The sequence below is a fragment of the Uranotaenia lowii genome, chromosome 1, assembly GCF_029784155.1.
Source record: "Uranotaenia lowii strain MFRU-FL chromosome 1, ASM2978415v1, whole genome shotgun sequence".
NCBI lineage: Eukaryota > Metazoa > Arthropoda > Insecta > Diptera > Culicidae > Uranotaenia > Uranotaenia lowii.
The window spans coordinates 37,564,263-37,589,894 of NC_073691.1; the positions used below are offsets into that span (position 1 = coordinate 37,564,263).

The window sequence follows — 25,632 nt, forward strand, 5'->3', positions numbered from 1 at the left end:
ATCCAAATAAAGATTTCAGATTCCAGATTTATATTTTGAATTTCAGACTTCAGAATCACATATCAAATTATAGATTCAGATTCAGAATCCAGAAGGTATGTTACGAAAACAGCTCTCAAAAAATTCTACTCGCTTGTTTTTACCATTTTTATTTATTCCAACGTTCTATCCGTATATAAAAATCTTAAATCTTAAGATGTTCTTATTTAAAAGGGCATCACTTCTCACCGATAAGAACGATAAATCAAACAACAAACATAAGTAACGATGATCAATTTCTTCGTAAAATTAAGTATTCAGATTCAGATTTCAGATCTCAGGTTCATGTTTCAGATTCTGATTTCAGTTTCAGATAGAATATTTCAGATTCAGATTTCAGGCTGAAAATTTATTCTTCAGATTTATATTTCAAACTGCAGATCAAGATTTCAGAGTTCAGAGCTACTATGAATTCAGAATCAAAATAACGATTAGAATTCAGAGTGTGGACTTATCGTGCTGAAGCACGCGTTAGAAGAAATCGCTTCAATCGTTTATCCGGCCCCCCATTGCGTTTATAGAAATTAAATTCAATTATCTCCCGCAAACCACATTTGTAAACCGCAATCGCTCACCCGGAGAAAGAAAATATCCTTGGAAACCACATGTCCATAACATTGATGAAACTCACTATCTGTATCGGTATCAATTTGATTGCCTCACTCGTGCAAAGCTTCACTATCTGACGTGTCACATCATTGACCCGAGGTTGTTCGGAAGCATTTGTTGGGCGACCTTCTTAAAAGAAATAAGTTTTACATAATTTTAAGACCGAAATTCGCAATGAAAAATCAACAGGTGATCCCTGATTACGCCGCCATGGTCAAAACTTCCGGCACCGTTCTTTGTCTGGTCCTTTCCGGATGGGTTTTGTTCAGGTAAGGATAAATTAAAATGTTAATTTTACATGTTTTTAAGAAAATTTCTTTCTAAAAGATTGGTCCAAGCCGTTTTCTGGCTGCCGGGACATTTGGAGAAAACAGGTGGAAAACTTTACGAACGGTTGGATAAAGGTGCCAAGGTGAATGTCACATCCGGGGATCAGAAGCAGAAAAAGAAGAAGGATAAGGACTCGGACGATGACGAGAAAGATATCGATGATGACGCATCTAGCATTGCCGAAGAAGCCAAACAAGACGAGGATCAAGAGTCCGAAAATGACGAAACCAGCGGCCTTATTTCGGATAGCAAAAAGAAAAAATAAGTAGCAAAAGTTTTTGGATTTGTAAATCGTCTTTTCCGGTACACTGTTTTATTTTCTTTTGTTAAATACACAAACATATAGTACCTACTTTCTAAATTGTATTACGATGCGAACTTTCGCACTCAGGCTTTCATCTTTTAACTAGATTTCACTTCCCTTTTGTGTATTATTAGATTACCGTTTTTTGTTACTTATTTGTCTGTATCTACACTACGCGATATTTTGTTTTTATTTTAAGAACAACTTGTGGTCAATCACAAATAAGAAATTAGAACTAAACTCTATCAACTAACTACATACTTGTAGGGGTAGTGCTTTAGAATAGATAACGTTATTTTTGTTTCATTCTCCGAGAGAGAAGAAAAACCCTACAATACATAAACTACCTACTATTTGAACTAATACGCACAAAACTAAAACGAAGGTAACGAAGGTGGATTAAACTATACACACCATAACTATGCTCTAAAACCGTCATAAATGCCTACTCAAATCTGAAGCAGGTAGTAGAATTAGAAGTCGACATAAAAGAACTAAATGTGCCTTTCCAAAAAAAAAAAAAAAATTAATCGAAAACCAAATGTTTGAAGAAAATTTAAATAAAAATTCGAAACGTAACTTCTACAGCAACAAAAAACTATTCGATCCGAATTATAAATCATTTTTATACGTACGAATGTATTTGGACTACTCTAAAGTACACATTCGACACTTTTTTGGAAAGAAAATATCCAACGGACAGGGAAAATTAGTTTTAAGCACATGGAACATGTCGTCCCCGTTCATCTGTCTGCTGTCCGCTTTAGAAGGATGAGAATTTTTTCAGTTTTGCGTGCAACATGTCGGCCACGTTCATGCGAGGAGCAGTGCTGGAACTAGGGCTCGGTTGATGAGTTGACGTTGAAGGAGCGGAAGCCATCTGAGATGGTCCTGCTGTTGGAGTCTTTGATGTGGAAGGCATTGGACCATTTTGTTCCTGGAAAGAAGAAGGAAAGTCTGATACGTCTGCGACAAATACTACTTGCTAAATCTCAAAAGCTTAATCAAGATCTTAGCTCTAAGCTGATCTTTACCAACAATTGAGAAATCATTAAAATACGCAACAATCTAAATCAACCCACCTGCAATCGTTTGTTCCGGTTCTCCTCCAATCGCTGCATCATCGTGATCCTCTTCTTAGGTTCCGCTTTGAGCTCACTCAAATCTTCCGCAGTCGTCCCGTTGAGATTAACCTGATCCATGGCAGCACGGTGGTCCTTCAGGTGGGCCTCGATAAACTGCCGGAAATCTAGATTGTGGGATTCTCCAATACTACTACTACTACTACTGGTAGGAGTTGGCACAACATTGGCCGCTACCGGATGTTTGAGTCGGCTCAGAATTTCCGAAGAAACCGAAAGGCGCATCCGCGGTAAAGCTCCGACACTATTTCTCCGGGGAATGGCTCGCCGTTGATCTTTGTTTGTGAGGCCTGATAGAAGATCATTGTCGATGAGTGTGGAGGCACGTTTCGTATACTTGCGCTTGAGCTGAATGTCGGCCGTGGGTTTAGTGATGGAACCGAATTTGCGCTCTTTTTTGACAACTGGCCAGTCGTGAATGGTGGTTATTCGACGTTTCAGGGGGAGGTGCCATTTGTGGGGTGATCGCTCTTGAGAGTAATCGGGAAGGCGGTGGAAGGACGCCAGGCCATGTTCGACTTTCCGTTTGGCCATCGCGTAGGCAGCCCCTTTTACTAGCTCCGGCGGTAAAAGGGTTTTAATTTTAGCCGCATGGGAACGAAGGGATTCCTTTTTGGTTTCCCGTTTTTCGGAAGTTACGGCTTGGGTAGTTTGAACTCGACTAGATTCGATAGGTTTGACAAGTTTAGTTGTAACAGGAAGCAGTTCCGGAATTGGTTTGTCCAGAACTAAGGCCGGCAGAGCAAAATCGTCTAGATCTTCGTCCTTATTCAACAGATCTGTTAGGTCGTAGACGAAGTCTTTGTCAACGGGCTTTACCCGATTACGAATGGGTCGCTTCGAGGTAGCATTCAGGTTTTCGTCATCACAATCGCTTGGCTTGCTCTTTTTACAAAGCTCTTCCGGTGGTGTAAGGGAACAGATTGAATCCCGCAATCCTCTGGGTCGGCCCCGCTTTTTCGGGGATCCAGGTTCGGGTGTTGGCACACGAAGACTAGCTTCTGGTGTAGTTTCGGAAGCGTTTTTCGGAACAGAACTACTACTCAGATATGATTTGTCCCCAGACGTCTCTAGGATGCTGGGCTCCGTTTGGTCCGAGGTGCCATTTCGACTCACAGCCTCGATAATCGATTTGATCGCTTCGTCAGTGTTATCGATAGGTCCACACTGAAACTTTTCCACCGGTTGCACATTTATGAGAGAGCTAGCATCTTCTGGACCACCTTTGTAACCATGTTCCTGCGAAAAGAAAACAAAATAAAACGATTTTTATGGTTCATGAAGTGGAGACGCTCTCTGGTATCATTTTCTCACCTGAATCAAGTGGTTTACAGTGTCCGATTTGCGATAGCCTTTGAATTCGCAAACCGCGCACCAAAACCGTCTCTGCCGGATGTGAGTCAACCGTAGATGCCTTTTGTACGTTTCAAGACCACTGAATTTTTTAGAACATCGACACACTATTTCGTCAGCCGCCGCGTCTCGTCGTTCACTCACACTTTTTTCCACGTTTTCAGTCGATTCATCAGCTTTTCTACTCTTCCGAGCACGTGGTCCTTTTTTGCCCTGCGCTGCCGATAGATCCGCACTTTCAGACTCTTCAATGATTTCCTTCTTGATTTGTACATTCGATAAATTTTTCACATTCTCATCCGTCACCGCACAGTCTTCAATCTCCCAGCTGATATCGTCCGTCGCATTCCTTAACATAATTAAAGGCTTTTTCCGCTTCCGTCTACTGCACGACTCGCTCTCCTGTAAAGCTATCAATTCTTCCGGCTTCACCGTAACGGCCCCATTCACCAAAGCTACCCCGTCCTGATTGATCCGCGCCTGTAAAGCTGCCAGCGGAACGTCATAAGAATTAGAATCATCACTGTTTGCCACCTCCTGAGGTTCCTGTTTGATTTTCACTTCTTCCTTAACCTTACTCCGTCTACCGGAAGGTGCCGTTGTAGTTGTTGCAGCAGCACCTTCCGAGAGTTTCGTCTTCTGAGCACACGTTTGCATGTGTGTCGTCAAAACAGCCTTCCGTTCGAAAGTTTTCCCACAGTGCGAGCACATGGGACCTTCAACCGAGTGACCCAGGTTTTCCATCCACGCTCGCATCGCTGCAGCTTCGTCCCGTTCTTCCGGTGCGTTGGCATCCGTCGTAGACGTCCGACCACTGTTGGCGGTGGAGTTTGTCCCTGAGGACCCGTCTTTCGAGGATCCCTTGACCACCACTTCGTCGGCACGGATCCGCTTCTTGAGGATCGAATCGCGGATCATTTTTATTCGCCGTAAGGATTTTCTGCAAAAAAGAACATCGAAAATTGAAATTTATTATTACGAACACAATTTTATCAACTTCATCACTTAAACTTCACAATAATTATGAATACAAAAAGAAAATATCAGGGTTAAGTTTCGGATTGTTTGCCTGATTCTGTTCTAGTACCTGATACCGATCCTGATTATATTCTCGATTTTAAAGGTACACGTGACTCTGATCTAAAATAAGGACAATATTCAACGCTAGAACGCGGTCCTGGTCCCGATATCAATCTTGAAATTGATTCTGGATTAGGATCACGGATCCTTGTTCAGGATCACGATTCTCATCCTGAACGTTCACCGAGGATTCTGACGCTTATTTTGGTTCCTGATCCCAGGATCTATTCTTGGCCCAGGATTCCAGACCATAATTCCAAATTATCGATCCGGGAACCTAATCCTGATTTCGGATTACGAAATCTTGAATCGGAGTCTAATCATGATCCCTGATGTTGGATCCTGTATCCTTCTGAACCTAATTTCGGATTCTTGCTGATCAGATATCTTGATTCCGGAATTCACCGCATGTGTAAGATCCTGATCTTTATCCCCGGTATTTCATTTTTGATCCCGGTCCTGAAATCCCACTTTCTGATCGTAGATCGTGATCATGGATTCTGATCTTGGGCCCTAATCTCTGATCCTGGATCCAGATTCCGGATTGTGATCCTGATCCAGACCCAGGATTTTGAATGTTTCATCCTGATCGTGATCCCGATCTCGGATTTTGATCCAAACTCTGATCCCGGATTCGAACCATGATTCAGGATCCCAACTTGGATCTTTATTGATCCTGCACCTTGCTCTTGGATTCTAATCGCGGGCCCTAAATACTGAGTCTTGCATCCTGGGTCCTAATCGCAGATTAAGATACTGGTTCTTATCTCGGATATTCACATATCTTGATCCTATAATAATTGTTGTCATTTTTGCAATTTTTGTTACTTTAATCATTCTAGTCGTTTTTTTTGTCAATTTTGTGTGAATACTGATCCTGGATCCCTAGTTCCTGATGCATATTCTAGATTAGATCCTGATCCTGAACTCTGATCCCAGATTATGATTCTTATTCCAGATTTTGAGTCCTGGTTCTGATCCTGGAATTTGAATACTGATACCGCATTCTGATCCTGGGTGCTTAACCTGGTTACTGATCTTGAATTCTCATTCTAGACCCTGAACTGGGATCCTGATGCCCATTTTGGATCGAGATTCCAGATTCTGATGTTGATCCTGGATCTTGAATCCTGATGCGGAATTCTGGTCCCCTATCATGATCCTGAACCATGATCCTGTACTCTGATTTTAAATCCTGATACTGAAGCTGGATTTCGATTCCGACTTGTTCACCTTGATCCTGGATATTATTTCTGGAGCCGGATCATAATCCTAGATAACGATACAATTGGTATCAGTTTGCCTGAAAAATAGTGGTGCAGTCCCAAAAATTTTGTCTCATTTTCCAAATGCAAATGGCACAGTTCTGCGAAATAATGCGTTCAATAAAAGCTTGTAGATGTCTCGTTTAGGTAGCCTTTTCAAAAAAATTTTCATAGCACAACGATACCAATTTTTTTGGGAAGTCAACACCGGACATTATTATGCTCTCAAAACACGTTTTAAAACGATGGCTAAACGAGGTATTATTAAGGTTTCATTGAAACCTACACCTGCTATAAATGTGGAATCCGTATTAGAAAAATTGAGAACCAAATTTTGGCATTGTACCTGCTTTTCTGGGTCATATTTTACAAGCAAGACTTGATAGCTAAACTTAGTATTATTTAGCTAAAAATCATCTAAAAGTTATAGTTTTCGAGATACCTTTTGAAATAAGGTAAAAAATCTATTAAAAAACTGCACACTTTATTTTATTCAAGAATTAAAGGTTTAAAGGTGAGTTTACTTTTTTTTTTCAAAAATCGACCAATAAATGAAACTTTAATATCGAGTGAAAAGCCGTTTATTTTGAAAGAATGAGGGAGGGTGCTGTACACCGATTTTCTCTTCCAAATTGATCTCATCGAACCAAATCAAAATTAAAGAAGAAATTGAAACTTTTTTAACCCATTTTCTATAGAAACTTATATCGATATCCTTTGATACAACTTCAATCTATAAATCTTTCCTTTTCCTTGCGAAAAATGTTGATAAGTATTTTGTACATCAAGAAATAAAAAAAATCGACTTATGAGCTCATTGGGAAATCTCTCTTTATAAATGTCGTTTTATACATAAAAATAATAAACTTGTAGTTGAATAGCAGAAAATTTTAAAAAAGTGTGGCAATTATCATTTATTCAGATCTTTTTCACATCATCACAAGGTTACCACAACGAAATTTTAATCATTCAATTTTACAATTAACTGCTAACCATACGTAAGTAAAGGCAAATATTAGAGTCAAATTTTTGATGAAAATTGCTATAAATTTAAAACTGATCATTATTTTATTATTCTGAAACATTTTTAAGAAAAGTGACTCAGAAATACAGCGTTGTTTTCATCAATTCTGCTATCAATTCTCATTGTAAATTGTCGCCGAAGATTTTTTTTTCTAAATTAAATTCTGAAATAAAATAATGATAGGTATATGATTCAGAAATATTTGAGACTCAAATTCATTGACTTGTTCTTTAATTTCAAGTTCTTATTCTAAATTTTTAACTTTTTTTTTCATATGAAACGAATTAAATGTCATTTAAACCCTTCGTTTCAAATTTGCAACAACAAAAAAAATGAATAGAGTGGATTTATTTTTTATTTTTTAAACGATTTTGAGAATAACAAAGGGGAACAGCATTTTTTTGTGCCTAAGCTTAAAAAAATCCAATATTTTGATTATCACCCCGAGCAGACTTTGATGCCTGAATCGATAGCAAAGAGTTACCAAAATGAGCTATCAATGCCAAAATGATGGCATAATTTAGTATCGCATTTCTTCCGATGGCAAATTTAGGTTTCATTAAAGCATCAATATATCAAAAGATGATGCCCAACCAATACCTAAATAAGGCATTAAGACCAAAATGAAAGCACTTTTTGGTTATGTTTTTTTCCAGATAACAAAACGAGGCATCATTAAGGTTTCATTTATCATGATAGAGCAGAAAAGTGAGATCAAAATGATGGCATGATTTGGTATTCAGTATTATGTGATGAAAAATCAGATTTATTTAGATGTTAAAATTTAAATCGAATTCAAAACAAATAGCAAATTTGTTCGTTACCGGCATAGTGTGCATTTCCGAGTAGACTTGTATGTCAAAATAATACCTAATTTTGTTATCAAGACCTAAAAGTAAAATGAGGGTATAATGATACCACTTTTAGGTATTATTTACTACCAAAATTTGGCATCGTTGTGCTTTAAAATACTTTTTCAAAATGCTAGCCAAACGAGGCATCGTTAGGCTGTCAATGATACTAAAACTAGGCATTACTGTAGGTTTATTCCATTTTTGAAGAATAAAAAATGAGTACATAATGATAGCATTTTGAGTGGTCAATTTTCTGCAAGGGCAGGTTCATCAAAGTATTAATAAAATTCATCAAATAAGATGAACATAAATTCATATAGTGATAATTTTTCAGCTATAACTAAAATACCGGGAAAAAATGATTCAAACACATTGTCTTCAGTGATACTCGCAATTTTTAAAATCAAAAATGATTTTAGTTTAAAAAAATCATCCTTCTGTCTTACATATTTTTTTTAACATTAATGAAAAAAGGAATGTTTTGTTTGTTTGCATGAACCTAACGTTCTTTGCGTTTGGGAAAAGTTGAAGTGACTTTCACTTTTTTGTTGTTATATTTCAGTTTGTTTTTTGTTAGGAAATGACAATACTTGTTGTCTGGAAAAAATATATCAGATATGTTGAAAAAGAGTAGCTTCTACGATGTTTGATGTTAAAAGTTGTGGTAGAACTTTTTATTTTATTTTTGGAAAGTGGTTTCCCTAATCCGCAAACAATAAGAAATTTAATTAAAAATCAAAAACAAAGGTACTCATAAAGAAAATGTGTGTACATACGAAAAACAGATTCAAATTATTTCTGTTCTTAATTTTAAATACAAAGACATAGAGTTCAAAAAATTCTGTTATACAATATCAATTATGCTGTCTTCTAACTTATGTATGTTACCGTGATTTGAGAATTCTATACGGAAAATAAGTGATGGTCATGAATCAAAACTCTCACCACTTAAACTTATGAAGTTGTTTATTATATGTGTTTATTATCAGGTATGTTCCATTGATTTAAATATGAAATTCGTAATAGTTACAATAATTTTTTTTGTAATGAAACATCTGCTAAGGTTATAAGAATCAACTGGAATTACTCCATTCATCTCATTAATTATATTTTCTTATCATTCTGCCTGACCACCACTACACAAAAGACGTTTTTCCATAATTGGACACAGTTTAATATTAGGTACCGTCAAACGGGGCATCATGCAACAGCGGGGTTCGATGCAACATTTATATAACCCTACATTGAATCAACTTTTAATTTAATGTATTGTAATAAAGTAATCTTTCAATGATAACAAAATGATGATGACATAATTTCTCGCATCTTAAGCTAGTTGTCTTAAGTTTTTTATTTTTAAGTAAAAATTGAAAAATCGAGCAATAAATGTACAAAATTTAACATTTTTTGATGCCGAAAAAAACTTTACCCAGTATGACGGATCGGCTTGATAAAATTACCTACAAACTTTTTACAGGTTTCCTCATGTTATACCAACATTGTTGGTGTAAAATTATTTTTCGAACAATCACCCAATTTTTTTAAATGAATATTTTTAATATTCAGTTACGTGTCTGGGGTTAAATGCAACAAAATGCAAATCAAAGAAATATCTTGTAAATCTCGTTTCCATGTGTTGGAATATGAATGTTTTGAATCACGCGTTTGTAAACATTTAAATTTTTTTCATCCCAACATTTATTTTTATGATTTCAGCTTTTAGAATTTTTCGTAGTATTATTTAACCCCTAAATGTATGCAGCATCCTCAATTTCAGAAAAAATGTGAAAATTTGTTTTTACAGATCCAAAAACTACTGCAATTAGTGTTGTCATGCGTAATGGTCTTTAAGACATCGCAAATATATTAAAAACTATGAATTTTCGTACGTGTTCATAAGATTTTTCATTAAAAACAAAGTTTGTTGCAAGTTACCCCATTTTCTAAGGAGGGTGAAAATCGCATATTTTTTGAAAATTAAAAATAACTGAAGAAACCAATATTTTTTTAACTACGCCAATTTGGTGTCCCAGCATTCTTAAAACTTTTGATGCATAAAGGATACGATTAACTGTGAAGATAAGCTTTTAAGAAGCTATTGAAGTTGAAAATTGTTGCATGTTGCCCCAGTTGACGGTATTCAACATTTAACTCTAGCTAAAGCTACAATCGAAAAAAAACAGAAATAGACATATGGCCACGGTTACCAGTCCACACTTGAATGCAAATGAAAACCAAGATCTTTTGAAACATGAGGTTCTCCGACTTTCACAGTAAGTAGGCGAGGAGTGAACGGGACTCTCAATGAGTTTGTTTATAAACATAAGATTATTTGCTCAGCTTTTCTGGTGGTTTTTTTGGCAAACAAACTCCATGAGTTCCGCAGTTGCATAGCCTAAATAGCCAAAATGGTTGAATCGGGAATTTGATATACGGTAACACCTCTGCTATATACACACCTTGATGAAAACAATGTTTTTGTTTTGAAAAAGCTCTCCCGCAAGTTGGAAAACAGCTGGCCATAAAGAGGAGGAGGAAAGAACACTGACTAGTATACGGTACCGTTTGTTTCGTTGCTTCGATTGCATCGTCGTTTTTAATCGGAAAAAGTGGTTTTAAGTGATATATTATTATTTGCATTATATGACAAATTACAGGTGAGTTTTTAACTGTTTACATCCCAATCTTTTATTTCTTCTTTGAAGTTGTTCCTGTTGATGGGACCACTAGGGCCAGTGTTGGCCCAACTTGCTCATCCCAGTCTTAAAACTCCAATTCCAATACATTTTTATTTTAGGAAACAGTGTTTACTAACAAGAGCGGTTCCGGTTAGTATCAAAAGTTTTGGCTGCCCAAAGAATTAGCCACAGAGCGCAAAAAGAAATATGGAGCAGCAACGAGGAGACCCTCTTGGTGTTGGCTTCATTCCTGCAGATTGTCAACAGCAACAGTCTGAAAACCCACATCGGTATCAAAATCCTACGCAACTTATCGAACAACACGCGGGAGAGGAGGCTCACGGATCAGCAACAGAGTGATTTCTGAGTGTGCCAAATTCATTGCAGGGCCCCTTTAAATATTCATTATTTTCTTAGTGGACAGGGCACTTCCAGTCGGTTTCATGGTCGAATGTGTTCGGTGCGAAAAACCAAGACAAAAGCGGGCCAACTGAACGAGGATTGAAACCACCATCAAAGAATCCAAGACGGTGCTCAGGCAGTAGAAAGGAAAGCTGAAAATTTCTAAAGCTTCAAATGCTCAAGGAAAACCATCAAAGATGTGGGGATTCAATTTGGGAGTTATCGGTAAGTTTAATTTTATCAGTTTTCCCGAGCATTTAACAATCGCTTTGTGCGCCGGACATCGTGTTATCATACTTCGGGGCTACTTTGTACCTGTTACATTTTTTTTTGATGACTTGAATAGAAGACCCGATAAATTGAAAACTTCATTTATGGTGATGAAATTGATGACTAGTCAAGAACTTATAATTTTATAAGACCATATTGAAAGCATCGCATCATTGATCGAGTTTTGGAAATTTTAGAAGATTAAAAAAAAACATTAACAAAGTTTTCGAGTGAGTGAATTGAAACATACTAGAATCGAAACTAATGTTTTATGTACTTTAACATCCTATCTTGTATATGTTTGAGTAGGTTTGAAAAATATTTTAAGATATGAAATTCAACTGTAAATTTAAGCGTTTCCATATCCAGAACAAATTTTATTTTTAATCTATCTTTTCTGTGTTCTGATTTATTATTACTACTATCCACTCGCCTTTTATTATTTCGGGATTCATATTAAATTCTTAAATTGCTGATTTTCCGAACAACTTATATTATAAAATTCTTTTTCTAACAAAACTAGAACAATAATAAATTTTTATTGAAATCATTAGAATTTAGAACACTGAAATGTACCTGCAACTGTCAAAAATACTTCAAGATTCAGTAACCCTCTAAATTTAATTTCTTACAATTATTTCTTACAATTATAATTTTTTTTTACAATTATCCTAGATCTTCAAAAACGTTCATTAATCATTTCATGTTGCCTCTCAATATCAGATTTTGTCAATCATTAAGCAAATTTTAAACGCCTTTGGGTATGCAACAAATATTGTGGGATAGCTTATTTCACCTTTTCAAGCATTATCAATGCGTTACATGTTTAAAGGAGCTTTTCTCAATGCGTTTTTGATTTAATGCGAAATTCTGTAGAATGAATTCGTTAAAGTTTAGTTGAATGAGATTGGGTTTTAGTCTAAAATTGTGTCGCAAATCGACAATAATATCGTGATGATTTATTCAGGCACAAAATTTGAATAGGTTTCGAATTCAGGTTCTGCACTTAAATTTTGTATTTTTCTATTTCCTAAACAAACCAAAACAACTTTTTTGTAATAACATCTTCATGTTAAACAAAAATTTAGGCGTTCAGAAGCATGAAAATTCAAAAAGCTTTTATATTTTAGGTAATATAGAATATTTGAAATGCAAATCAAATGCCAACTTTTTCAGATTGGATTACGGTCCTAAAAATATTGGTCACTCGAGAGCAAACAGGTTAAATTATACAAATTTTTGCTATCATGCCTTGTTAACAAAATTTAGCATTATTTCATTTGAATAAAAGTGGAGCAATAACAAAATTTGGTCCTTAAATTTCATATAAGAATAGCACAGATACGACTAGTTTTAATATTATTGAAAGCCTAATGATACCTCGTTTAGCCTACTTTTTCCGTGCAGTTTTGAGGGCAGGATGATACCAAAATTTGGCTGTCGATTATACCTAAAAGTGGCATCATTATGCCCTCGGAACTGGTTCTGAAACGTTGGCTAAACGAGGTATCATTAAGGTTTCAGTGAAACCTACAGCTGGTATGATTGTGCTATCGGTATATGAAAAGTGAGACCCAAATTTTGGCATTGTACCACCTTTATTCGGGCAAAATGATACCAAATTTTATTATCAAGGCATGATAGCAAAATTAGGTATAAATTTGCCATAAAAGTCTGCTCGGGTACCCTCTTGTTTTGAAGATAAGGCGTGTAGAAATTTTTAAAATTAGTCGGGTTTGGGAAGAATGGATCGTCTTTGATAATTGATAAACTTAAAAAAAACCTACACGAAAACTGAAAGCTGATTTTAAATCAATTCACTATCCCCCATTCAATCAAGGATTCAGATTTGTCGAGATAATTTTGTGTCAAAATACAAATAAAGCAAAATTTTGCAATTTTATAAAATTTAAATAGATTTGGTTACAACTTTTTCTGACATAATTCAAGAAAGCTTTTGAGTATTTTAGATGGAAGATTTTAATTCATTCAACAGCTTGGTTGAAAACAGCGAAAATATTTTACTTATCGTTTTAAAAATAACAGATTTGGAAAAAAATAACGAGAATAAACTTCACTAAATTATTCGCGGTCTTCAGAAAAGTTGATTGAAAAATGATCTTCAAAATATTTGTCATTTTCGACAGTTTTTTTTTTTTCAGAAAAGTGCTTGAATTAAGTTTGCCAGAATTTTTTCAGCACGTATCCGAGCCGAGCAAATGTTTGCAATTTTATATAAAAACCAAGTAAAAACCGGGCATTTTTGATTTCAAATTGTTGACCATAAATTCGAGCAAAAATGTGGCAAAATTTTTCAACATCCAGAAATTAATAAAAAAAAATCAAGAAAAAAAATGAATAAAAAAATTTTCACCAAAACTTATCAACAGATTTTAAATCGTATTTAAGAATTCCAAAAAACCTTTTAATGATTATTTTAATAAAACTTGCTCAAAAAATGCGTTTTAGAGGCATAAATAAGTAAAATTTTACATCACAATTGGTTTTTTGTTTGATTTGCCAAAAAAAATGAACAAATCCGGGCTTTTTTCAATAAAATCCGGGCAACCGGGCCGAGCCGGACTCTTCCCAAATTTTGTACTAAATATCTGGGCAAACCCGGATAAAACCGAACAATCTGGTAACCTTAGCTTAAATTCATTTAATAAATTTATACCTTTTTTAAAATTTATCCTAAAACAAGAGCTGATAGGAAAAACTTTTAAAAAGTATTTGGATTCAGCGCCCCAAAATTTTTCAAAATTAACTCTTTGCGCCTCAGAAAAATTTGAACTGTGTTGTCTTGTGTAAGTAAAAAATCAAAAAACGAAGCATCAATTCCTGATAGCACGAGACAAAAAAAAATTAACATTTCTCCAATGTGCAAAAAAAATTACGAGCTTTTTTTGACTGATTCGGGAGCGCTGAATCGAAATATGCATTTAATTTCATTTTCTCAGCTATCGTTTCAGAGATTCAAGGCTAACATTTGGAAAATGGAAAAAAATCATTCAATAAATTTTTTCACTTTTTATAACAAATAAAACATAAATTGTTACAAAGATATGGAAAATAAAGGTTTCAAGAGAATCAAATCAATGGTCAAATTTTTCGATGACTGCGAGTAATTATGAATTCTGAAAAAAAATACATAAGATTTTATTTTGAATTTTTCCAGTTCTACGAAAATCTAGGAATTTCATGAAATTTCAAAGAAAATTGAAACAGAAATTATGTTAACTTTGAAACGCCCTCTTTTGATGTCAGAAATAGTTATATCTATACTATTAAATTTTCTAAAAAATTGTAGGGTTTAATTTATTTTCTAAAGTTTCTCTTAAACCAGAAAATTTAGACAAAATCTATATCCTTCATAAAATAACAGATAATAAAAAGATTAAAAATCAGTTTTTAATTTCTTGGGTAGGTTTATAAGTTTATCAGCAATGAATGAGTGATTTCAGGTAAAACAGGTAAAATTTAAAATTTTCACTAGCCAAAGCACCAAAAGCTGACAGAATATTCGGTTTTTTTACGCCAAAATCTTTCTACGTCATATATTTAAAAAAAAATACAGCGAAAATGCTGTTTTTTTGTGTTGCTAATACTAGTCTTTTGATGCAATTGAATTTAACTTTTAATTTTTGATATCTCTGTGTGTATGATCTGTAAACAATAATATTGTTTATTTAATCTTGCAACGACGATATTGACAATAGGATTGGCGTGAATCTTGAAACCTAGCCAAGTTAGCCAAAAATCACTCCAAGATCATTAGAGCGATTGTCTAGAAAATAGTCGAATAATAACGGGATAGTTTAAATTACTATTGTGAGTTGGTTTTTTTGAATTCTGGAACTGAATTTAAATGTCTATCGCCATAGCACTAATTTCATAATATTAAAAACCCGATTTAATACACTTAACAGTGGATTGGAGCCTTTCTAACAGAGTTTAAATTATATTTGGAAATATATAAAATAATATAGAATATACATGATAGATTCCTTCCCTCTGAATCATATAAGTATGATTTCAGATATTCAAACACGAAAAATTCCAATCTCAATATAAAAAAATGATGCCTGATACGTTTTTTTGGGGAAAAGCGAACTGGTATGTAAGGAGCTCATTTTATGTATGGAAAGAATGGTATTTAAACAGTAGAATTTCCAAGATTTATAACACGCTGAAATGGTGCCGTGGTAGCAACCAGAACTTTCACGTTGCTGGTCACGGTTCGAATCTTACTGTTTTTTTATGCTTTTTTTTACTGAATAAGTAAAACCAACTACAATATTGATGGATAGCCGTGACGCGTGCCCTAGCATGATACCTTTTTTAGAGCTCAACCATGCATAGAGGAAAAATTCCCACAAAAGGAGGGGAAAGTAATATGACTATTAAATGATTAATCTCATTCTGTAAACTAAATCTGAAATCTTATTCTGATTCTAAAGTTTGAATTTTGAGTTACAACACTTAGTCTAATATTTGAATATAAGTTCCAATTTCAAATTCCAGGTTGATCTTTAATCCAAATTCTTAATCAGAATTCTAAATCTGAATTCTCAATCTGAATTCTGAATCTGAACTCTGAATTTGAATTCTAAATCTGTATTCTGAATCTGAATTCTGAATCTGAATTCTGAATCTGAATTCTGAATCTGAGTTCTGAATCTGAATTCTGAATCTGAATTCTGAATCTGAATTCTGAATTCTGAATCTGAATTCTGAATCTTAATTCTGAATCTGAATTCTGAATCTGAATTCTGAATCTGAATTCTGAATCTGAATTCTGAATCTGAATTCTGAATCTAAATTCTGAATCTGAATTCTGAATCTGAATTCTGAATCTGAATTCTGAATCTGAATTCTGAATCTGAATTCTGAATCTGAATTCTGAATCTGAATTCTGAATCTGAATTCTGAATCTGAATTCTGAATCTGAATTCTGAATCTGAATTCTGAATCTGAATTCTGAATCGGAATTCTGAATCTGAATTCTGAATCTGAATTCTGAATATGAATTCTGAATCTGAATTCTGGATCTGAATTCTGAATCTGAATTCTGAATCTGAATTCTGAATCTGAATTCTGAATCTGAATTCTGAATCTGAATTCTGAATCTGAATTCTGAATCTGAATTCTGAATCTGAATTCTGAATCTGAATTCTGAATCTGAATTCTGAATCTGAATTCTGAATCTGAATTCTGAATTCTGAATCTGAATTCTGAATCTGAATTCTTAATCTTGTAAATCTCATTTTGATTGTTTTGCATCACACGGTTTTCAACATTGAAATTTCTTTCATCCAAATTTTTTTTTATGATTTCGGATTTTACAACTTTTAATAGTATGGTTTTACCCCTAAAAGTATGCAGCAAACTTAATTTCAGAAAAATTGTGAAAAAAAGTTTTCACAAAACAAAATCGTGTTTTCATGCGTAATGATCTTTAAGTCATCGCAAATTTATCAAAAACTGTGCAAATTGGTATTCTTGGAGAAACAATTCCAGAATTGAAAATTGATAAAGTGAGGAGAAATTTTACGGATGATGAAAAGAGCGAAAGAACATTTTTGCAAGGAAAATTTATTAACGTACACCATACTTTACCTCGCAACATCCAGCTTCATCAATTTTTAATTCTGATATTCTTTCTCCATGAATCTAAATTTTTCACCGATATGCCGAAAATAAATTTACAAAAATTCTGAATCTGAATTCTGAATCTGAATTCTGATTCTGAATTCTGAATCTGAATTCTGAATCTGAATTCTGAATCTGAATTCTGAATCTGAATTCTGAATCTGAATTCTGAATCTGAATTCTGAATCTGAATTCTGAATCTGAATTCTGAATCTGAATTCTGAATCTGAATTCTGAATCTGAATTCTGAATCTGAATTCTGAATCTGAATTCTGAATCTGAATTCTGAATCTGAATTCTGAATCTGAATTCTGAATCTGAATTCTGAATCTGAATTCTGAATCTGAATTCTGAATCTGAATTCTGAATCTGAATTCTGAATCTGAATTCTGAATCTGAATTCTGAATCTGAATTCTGAATCTGAATTCTGAATCTGAATTCTGAATCTGAATTCTGAATCTGAATTCTGAATCTGAATTCTGAATCTGAATTCTGAATCTGAATTCTGAATCTGAATTCTGAATCTGAATTCTGAATCTGAATTCTGAATCTGAATTCTTAATCTGAATTCTGAATCTGAATTCTGTAAATTTATTTTTCGGCATATCGGTGAAAAGTAGTTATGAAATTGATAAAGATGGATAGAGAAGTGAGAAGAAAATTTACAGATGTTGAAAAGAGCGAAAGAGCATTTTTGCGAGGAAACTTATTAACGTACACCATACTTTACCCTGCAACATTTCATTATTTAGGAGAAGTAGTACCGGGATAGAGGTGGCACTACCTTAACCTATACAATGAAATCTGGTTGGTCCGAAGTCTACATGTGGTAACACGTATAGCCCGTCCGGAGTATACGTGTTCACCACATGTAGACTTCGGACCAACCAGATTTCATTGTATAGGTTAAGGTAGTGCCACCTCTATCCCGGTACTACTTCTCCTAAATAATGAAATGTTGCAGGGTAAAGTATGGTGTACGTTAATAAGTTTCCTCGCAAAAATGCTCTTTCGCTCTTTTCAACATCTGTAAATTTTCTTCTCACTTCTCTATCCATCTTTATCAATTTCATAACTACTTTTCACCGATATGCCGAAAAATAAATTTACAAAATTAATTAACGGTGGTTAACTTATCTTAAGAATCTGAATTCTGAATCTAAATTCTGAATCTGAATATGAGTTCTGAATCTGAATTTTGAATTCTGAATTTTGAATCCTGAATTCTGATTCCTAAACCTGTATCCTGAATTTGAAAACTGAATCTGAATTCTGCATCTGAAATTGAATCTAAATTATGTATGAGTATGTAGAAATGAAAAAAAAAACATAAATTCATTCTTCAACACGAGTAAAAAAAAACGAGGGTCATAAGATCTTCATATAAATTCCCCCCCAACGCAGTTTCCTGTACGGCTCTGCATTTTGTTGACACCCGGCATGGCTTTAGACACTATAATTTCATAAATGAAATTATAATGTCTATAGGCATGGCGGACTCTGAAGGAAACGCCCATCCGCCATTTGCTGCATTGAAAAGCAAGAAGTGTAAGATATAAACACTGTTGCCGTATTTGCCCCAGCAGACTGAGAAACTGCCCAGACCACGGTGCGTCTTAGTAATGCCTTTTACCTATTTGAGTTTGAGCCGCTTTCAATCAAGCGTGCCGATGGTTTATTGGATAGCGCTTGCAACTTTGGATCTGAAGGGTTTTGGTTCAATTCTCGAGTTAATAAAAATATTGTTTTTTTATTTTGATTATCTTCAATTTATAAATGATTGCTGGTGCTGCTGCTTCGAGGCGCCACTAGCAACTTTTTTTTATGCCATAATAAGTATGATATGTATTTGGTAAAGAAAACGGTTTCAACTATTTTGTTTTTTTCCCGTTTTTGAAAGGGTTGTGTAGAAAAAAAAATGCATTCTTTTGAGACTAAAATCATTTTAATTGTGCAGCCCAGTTTCGCAAAAACGTTCTTGACATTTTTAAAATGGCACATACAAATCCACGGACATCAACAGAACTCGTCGAGCTGAGTCGATAGGTACCTATAAAGGTATGTCTAAGACCCATAATTAATGATCTCTCAAATCGACCGATAACCAAACCTTTCTGTTAGAAAGGCAAAAAGCTTTAGCATTTAATACTAACTGTCCCTGCTTGACTCTGAAAACTCTAAAACTCTAAACTCTTCTTTCTAGCAACAGCTGATGTTTTTTTTTTCATTTGTATGATCGTTAGATGAAAAAATGTGGTAGATTTAAAACGGAATAGTGTGGAATGTGATTCTAAACATAAAATGCATCTTCTTAGTTTATTTGGTCTAGCGAGTTTGATTGTCTTTTATTAAGAAAAATAGTGGGTTTTAGAGATGCTTTCTGGCAAAATCGGGACCTAAAGGTTATCACGAAAAAAAAAACAAATTGAATCCTTTAATTTAAGAGTTTAGAAATTTTCTATTAAAATTATGTTTAACAGGCAATGATTCACATTAACGGAGAAATAGTTTAAGAAAAATGTTGTTGCCTTTCTATGTTATATACATATCTGTCTAAAATTTGTTACTCCAAGAGAAAAAAAAAATGAATATTAATAATCCTCTAAAAACGAACCCCGTCATTAGACGGTGTTTACCTAAATAAGCATAAAATCAACGCAAATCATTTTTTTAAACTTTTTTAAAGAAGAATGTTTCAAATTATATAAAATTAACTGTTGGCACAGGCGTTTTCGATCCAAAACAGCTAATGACAGCTAGATCTAAAATTAACCACCATTATGGATTATCTTGTTGACAAAAAATGATCGTAGGTTAGGTTAAAAAAGAAGAAATACGAAAGCCGTCTAAAGGCGGAATTGTCCAAACTGACAACAAATCGACAAATAATTTCAATATTTGCAACCAAAAAATACTGAAATTAAGTTATTTAGCCCATGTACTAACGCAATTTTCGAAAAAATAAATGTAAAAAAATGATTCCTTCACGATAACGTTTTTTGTAGAATAAAAACAATGTGAAAAAAGAAAATAAAGTTCTCGCTTCTGAAACGCCCTTTTTGGAGAATTGGTCACCCCAATGGAACATAAATTTTGAAAATTCAAGTATATACAGGGTCCGGCAATTGAACTGCTTCAAAACTTTAGGAGTGATTATTTCGAAGTATACAAAACTGAGTTAGATGACACCCTGTTAACATTATGTCTAAGATGTCAGAGGATATTTTTGTTAATTTTGTAATCAAGTGTTTTTTTGTTTTGTGAAATTCTGTAAAAATAGTCCTCGAACCTTAACGTAGTGCTTTGATTGCCTAGTTCCAGGCTGTGAAACGGTAGAAAGACATATTTCGTGAGTTGTCTAATGAGTGCATGTATTTTTTTTTATTTTGGCTCGCACTTGGAAGATACCTGGAGATCAGAAGTACCCAAGTATAGTATGGTGGGGATCGTCAAGCTACAGTGGCGACACCTACTATGGTGAAGATCATCAAGATGCACCCTGAGAGAATTTCTTGACGTAGTAACACTAAATTAGCAATAGATTTTAAAACACCGGATCAAAATTGCCGTCGGATCTTGGAAGATGATCTTAAAAAAAATATCTTTAGGCCCAGCCTTACAAGATCCTAAGATTTCAAGACCTCTCGTTTAAATAGTAGCAAGAGCGGGTAGAAAGGGCAAAGGCGCAGCTTACGCGGTCCGCGCATGAAAAATTTGGAGAATATCGTGTTTTCTGAGGATGAATTCGTCGCTGTACAGCGGTTCGTGAAAAAAACAGAGTTACAGATTTTGGTTACCAGAAAGATCCAGACGACAGAAATCTGTCTTATTAAAGGCCCGTACTTTCCTGGTGAAGATCAACCGAACACCCTGAAGAGGTGTAAATCAATCAATTGATGTATCGAAAATAGTTCTACGGCATGTCCTCGCACTGCGGACACGTCCTAATTTTGGTTTTGGTTGGCAGTTTTTCGGTAGAACTTCGCATTGGCTTACGAAGAAAAGAGGTCCCAATTTCTGTGTGCAAATTTTTTTCAAGGGTTAATTTCGAGTACGGAGTGGTCGGGGAGTTCGCCGGACCTAAACCCTATAGACTTGGCTGTCTAGTGTATACAGAAGCCCGAAGTCTGCTCTACAAAACATGACGGGTTGGAAGTTCTGAAGCGCCATCTAGTTGAAACCTGGGATAAAATACCACAAAAGCCACCTGCGGGCTTTTTAGAATATGTGCCTTGAGCTTCTGCCGCGAGTGGTTAAGCTCAAGGACAAAAAAATCGAAAGGCGAAAGGTGAAAGGCGTAATCAGAATTTTTGATTTTGGAGAATTTGGATTTGTACCTCTATAATCTTGCCGTAAGACCGAAAAATTTAACCGTGTCTCATCGTGGGTCAACATACTCACTTGTGATCGTTACTGAGGTGCCGTATCACCGAGGCCGGCTGCATAAACGTCCGGGAACAGTAGGGGCAGCTGTAGACGTAGGTCGAGGGGGTATGTTTCATCTCCACGTGCACTTTAAGCGTTTTCTCTGTGTCGAATTGGAGATTACCTTTGAAAGTGGGAGGAAAACAAAAATTTTACAATCGACTCTTTTTTTAGGTTTCACAGAAAAACAGTCAACTTACAGTCATCACAGCTATGGATTTGTTGTTGTGGGTTGTTGTTGTTGTTGTTGGTCGTTGGTGGAATACTGTCCTTGGTTTCGTCTATTGGCTTGAAGTACCGATTGGAGGGGTCGCAAATAACCGGCAGAGTATTTTTTGATGATTTTGTCTGAGGTGTGGTTTTTTGTACGAGTCCATCTCGATCGAGAACGGCATTCCGCACCGTTGTCATGCTGTTGAGCTCGTGCAGCTCCGTTCGCATATTTTGCGAGGCACGAATCGTCTGATAAACGGCAGCCTGCGAACTGGGAACCCGATCCAACTGCAGCACGTGCTGCTGCCGGTTGAGATCATCCTGAGTGATTTTGTGGTTTGCTCGGTTGTAGAATTCGGTTGCACTCAGCTCTTCGCTAACTTTGTGCTGCTTCCTCCGCAACCGCTCTATAATACTGGACAAATCCTTGTTCAGAATGTCTACATGCACCTTCTTGGCCTTGCGTTGACTGTCTTGCTCCGCCTGCAGTATCGTGGACAGATCTTGATCCAGGAAGCCATCGTTTTGGAAGTGGAAGTGTTGCGCCGCATTGAACAGCTTCCTGCAGTAGACCCGTTTGTGGGATATGAAGTTGGTGAGACTTCGGAAGATATTCCTACAAACTCGGCACTCGTAAAGGATGTCACATTCGCTGGTCAGCAGCTTCCGGATCTCGTCGGTGCCGGCCTCGTAAGCCTTGTGCGCCTCCAGGAAGCCCGTGATGGCGGTGAAGATTGGCTTGCGCAGAAGGCTGAGATCCAACTGGCGCTGGTGCTGTTGTTGGTGCTGCTGGTTGGCCGTTGTCGTTGCAGCACTAGAGCCACCACCCGTTGACGAGCGCGTTGCATCGTCATCCGATTCGGCTGCAATCGATTTGCGCATCTCGTCCTGAACGACTGCCTTGGCACGCATTTCAGTTACTTTGCTGCTGGCGAGGTGTCTACCGGTTCCTGACTATCTGTGGGGCACTGAGGTTTGCGTCCAGTTCGTTGGGTTTCTGGAATGCTATCTTCGAGGTTCTAGCATCTTGGAATTCTTGCACGGGTTATCTGAAATTGAAAGGAAACATTGAAAACAGAGTTATTTTCGTTTTATCCATGAACCAAAGTTATCAGAGAAAAAAAATTGGAATTGAGAAATAATAAGTAAGTTTATAGAAAATTGAAAAAAAAAACAAAAAAAAAATTAAAAAAAAAGAAGTTTAAATATTAGTCAATTTCCTCAAAATTAAAGTGACACGATTCGTAGATTGAAACATCAATCCCCATACTCGTCACGCTCTAACATACTCTACACAACGTGCTTTATTAAATTTACAGTTTTACAGGGTGGTCACAACTTTCTCATTTTTAAATTCCCGGTCTTACCGGTCAAAAATTCAAGGTTTTCCAGCCTGGTTGTCCATTTTCGTCAGCATAAAGCAAAATTTAAAACTTATTTTTTTTTTAGAACACTCAAATCATTGAACACTTTGACGAATTTGATTCTTTTTTAAGCTTTTGATCACATTTTGTAAAAATGATAAAAAAAAATCATTCTACACAAAATCGTTACGATATGGGTTTTTAAATAATGTTTAAATAAAAAAAATTGAAATGGGGTGTTAAACAGGACTTTTCAATCAATCATTCGTCATGTGAAACTATATTAAGATAAGTTACATATATCAAATGTGAAAATACCAATCAAGATCTTGAAAATAAACAATTATAACTTTATCAGTTTCTAAAAATCTGAATACAAAAATTCCCCATGAGTAATTAAGGGTAAATTTTAAAGAACCACAAATCGTATCTAGACGCAATTTTTAGATACCTCTAGACATATTGTCAACACTTAATTTTTTTACGTAATTTTAACAGTGTTCATTATTGCCCCATATTAACGTGGCTAGTTATAAGCAGATATAAGAATAAAAATCAATGATTTTTGTTCATGATAACTTGAGTTGACCCTACCATTTTCCGAAAAACTTGACTAGTGATAAAAACTTTTGTGCAACTTGATGCAAGAATAACTAATGGTTTCACCAAACATTGATTTTGCATCTTGAATTCTGACTTCAAAAGCTTAAAAAAAAAATGGGCAACAAGTTTCATAGTCTTTATTGAACAGTTTTGAGGATCATTGAACAGCATATCAAAGATTGAGGAACAGAAAAATTTTTGAAAAAAATATTTAACTCAGATTCATACAATGTTTTTTTTAACTAAGGATTTCAGTTTCGAAATGAATATTGAAAAACAAAATGGAAATGGAATTCAAAATAATGATATCTAAATTTATTATAATAAAATCAGAAGTAGCGTAAATCAATTAAAATTAGAAACATTGTTATTGAAAAATTTACAGTTTGATTGATATTCGAATTAAATTACCTTCACTTTAAAAAAAATCTGAACTTCAAAACCCATGAAGTTCAAGATTAAATTTTGATACATGTAAATATGTAGCAGCCATAAAAAGTTTTTAAGAAAACATTTCTTAATCTTATACTGCATACGACCTCGTATATTGTAAAACATTTCAAATTAGGCCGGAATAAATTTCAAATCCTTCTTTTGTCACTCGGAGTTGGAACATCACGAGTGGGGGGACAATAAAAATAATGCGAAAAACAAATATATTGGAATAAATTGCACGGAAGCTTGTATGCAAAAAAATTGCATACTATATATCGTTGGACAAAACTTGTAAATCAAGTAATTTTGTACCGAATAATTCAACCAAATCAAGAAAACAAAAGGTGAAATAACATCCATCTTCTTAAATTTGTTTTTTAGTCTTTTAATCTTTTAGATATTGGAATTTTTAATCGAAATTTACATAAATTACTTCAAACTTTATTTATTTCCCCCTTCGGGTTGTTTCTAAATTTCGAAGGTGGGGGGTGACAAAAGAAGAAATTGATATTTGTTCCAGCCTTATACTTGTAATTGAAAAAATTGCTTTCATATATTTAAACATGAAAATTATTGAAAAACAGATCTATTGTTTGGCTGTTAGGTACAGATCAATAATAATATTTCCATGAAATAAAAAATCTCAACATTTTCATTTTTCATTCAGTACAAGATTAGTTTTGTTATGCAGAAAAATGTGAATTTGATTTTAGTGGAAAAGTAACAAATTATTTTATTTTTATATATGCAGTCTGTTTCTTGGGTTAAAATTATGAAAACTATCTGTTCCAGTTAATGATAGAGTCAAAACATATTCTAGATTCAAAGAATCGATGCTTGAAAAAAAATCCTCGTGTTTTAAAAAAGCAATAGAAAAAAATATTTTTGACATCATTGAAGTACATTTATGAACTTTTGATATCAAAGATTTAAATTCCATTTACAACTTTGTTGAAAACTTCAAATTTTTAAGACTCAAGCTATTAAAAAGAAAATCATTTTGATTGAAAAAATGTTCTAAAATATCCCTAAATTCTCATATTCTACCAAACTGTGATAAAAGTACGCCTCAGTTTTCTCGGAAGTTATAACTACTCGCGGATTTCGAAAAAATTGCATATAGACCCCGTTCGTTTTTGGCAACATTCGATTTTGGCAACATCCAATTTTGGCACATGTGCCAAAATCGAACGGTTTTTAGAAACAACTTCACCTTTTAGTTTTCGCTATAGCAGGACCAATATTATTTAGATATACACAAAAAATACGTTCTTACGTTCTGAAATGGTGATAAAATACAGCAACAAAAAACCAAGTTTTTTTAATTATTAAGTACTAAAAAACTACAAAAAGATGAAATAAAAAATTTAAAAATAAATTAAAAAAATACAAAAAAAGACTTAAAATGACAAAAAACAACTGAAAAACGATGAAGAATGACGAAACAGTGAATAAAACAAAAAAACAAAAATATTATTAACAAAACTAGAATAGTGCGAAATGCATAAAAAACACGAGAAAAAATAATAATAATTACTAAAAATGGTCGAAAATTGACTAAAAATAACGGTTATGATCATAAAAATAGT

At 34.6% G+C, this 25,632-nt stretch overlaps 2 protein-coding genes across 3 annotated transcripts in view; one reads left to right on the top strand and one right to left on the bottom strand.

Annotated features, from left to right (window-relative positions):
- The first annotated feature begins 614 nt into the window (after positions 1-614).
- LOC129753610 (uncharacterized) lies at positions 615-1,939 on the top strand. The gene is made up of 2 exons (XM_055749448.1): positions 615-917; positions 976-1,939. The coding sequence occupies exons 1-2, from the start codon at positions 823-825 to the stop codon at positions 1,241-1,243; spliced, it is 363 nt and encodes a 120-aa protein (XP_055605423.1). The 5' UTR covers positions 615-822; the 3' UTR covers positions 1,244-1,939.
- The window catches only part of LOC129753595 (uncharacterized), an 86,121-nt gene continuing 61,750 nt past the window's right edge, over positions 1,262-25,632 (bottom strand). For both annotated transcript variants that reach the window (XM_055749440.1, XM_055749431.1), the window contains exons 2-6: positions 21,629-22,690; positions 21,405-21,552; positions 3,739-4,717; positions 2,365-3,663; positions 1,262-2,219 (exon numbers count right to left, since the gene is read on the bottom strand). In XM_055749440.1, the coding sequence (XP_055605415.1) occupies positions 2,046-2,219; positions 2,365-3,663; positions 3,739-4,717; positions 21,405-21,552; positions 21,629-22,553 (3,525 nt within the window). In that variant the 5' untranslated portion in view covers positions 22,554-22,690 and the 3' untranslated portion in view covers positions 1,262-2,045. The remainder of the gene's footprint in view (positions 2,220-2,364; positions 3,664-3,738; positions 4,718-21,404; positions 21,553-21,628; positions 22,691-25,632) is intronic.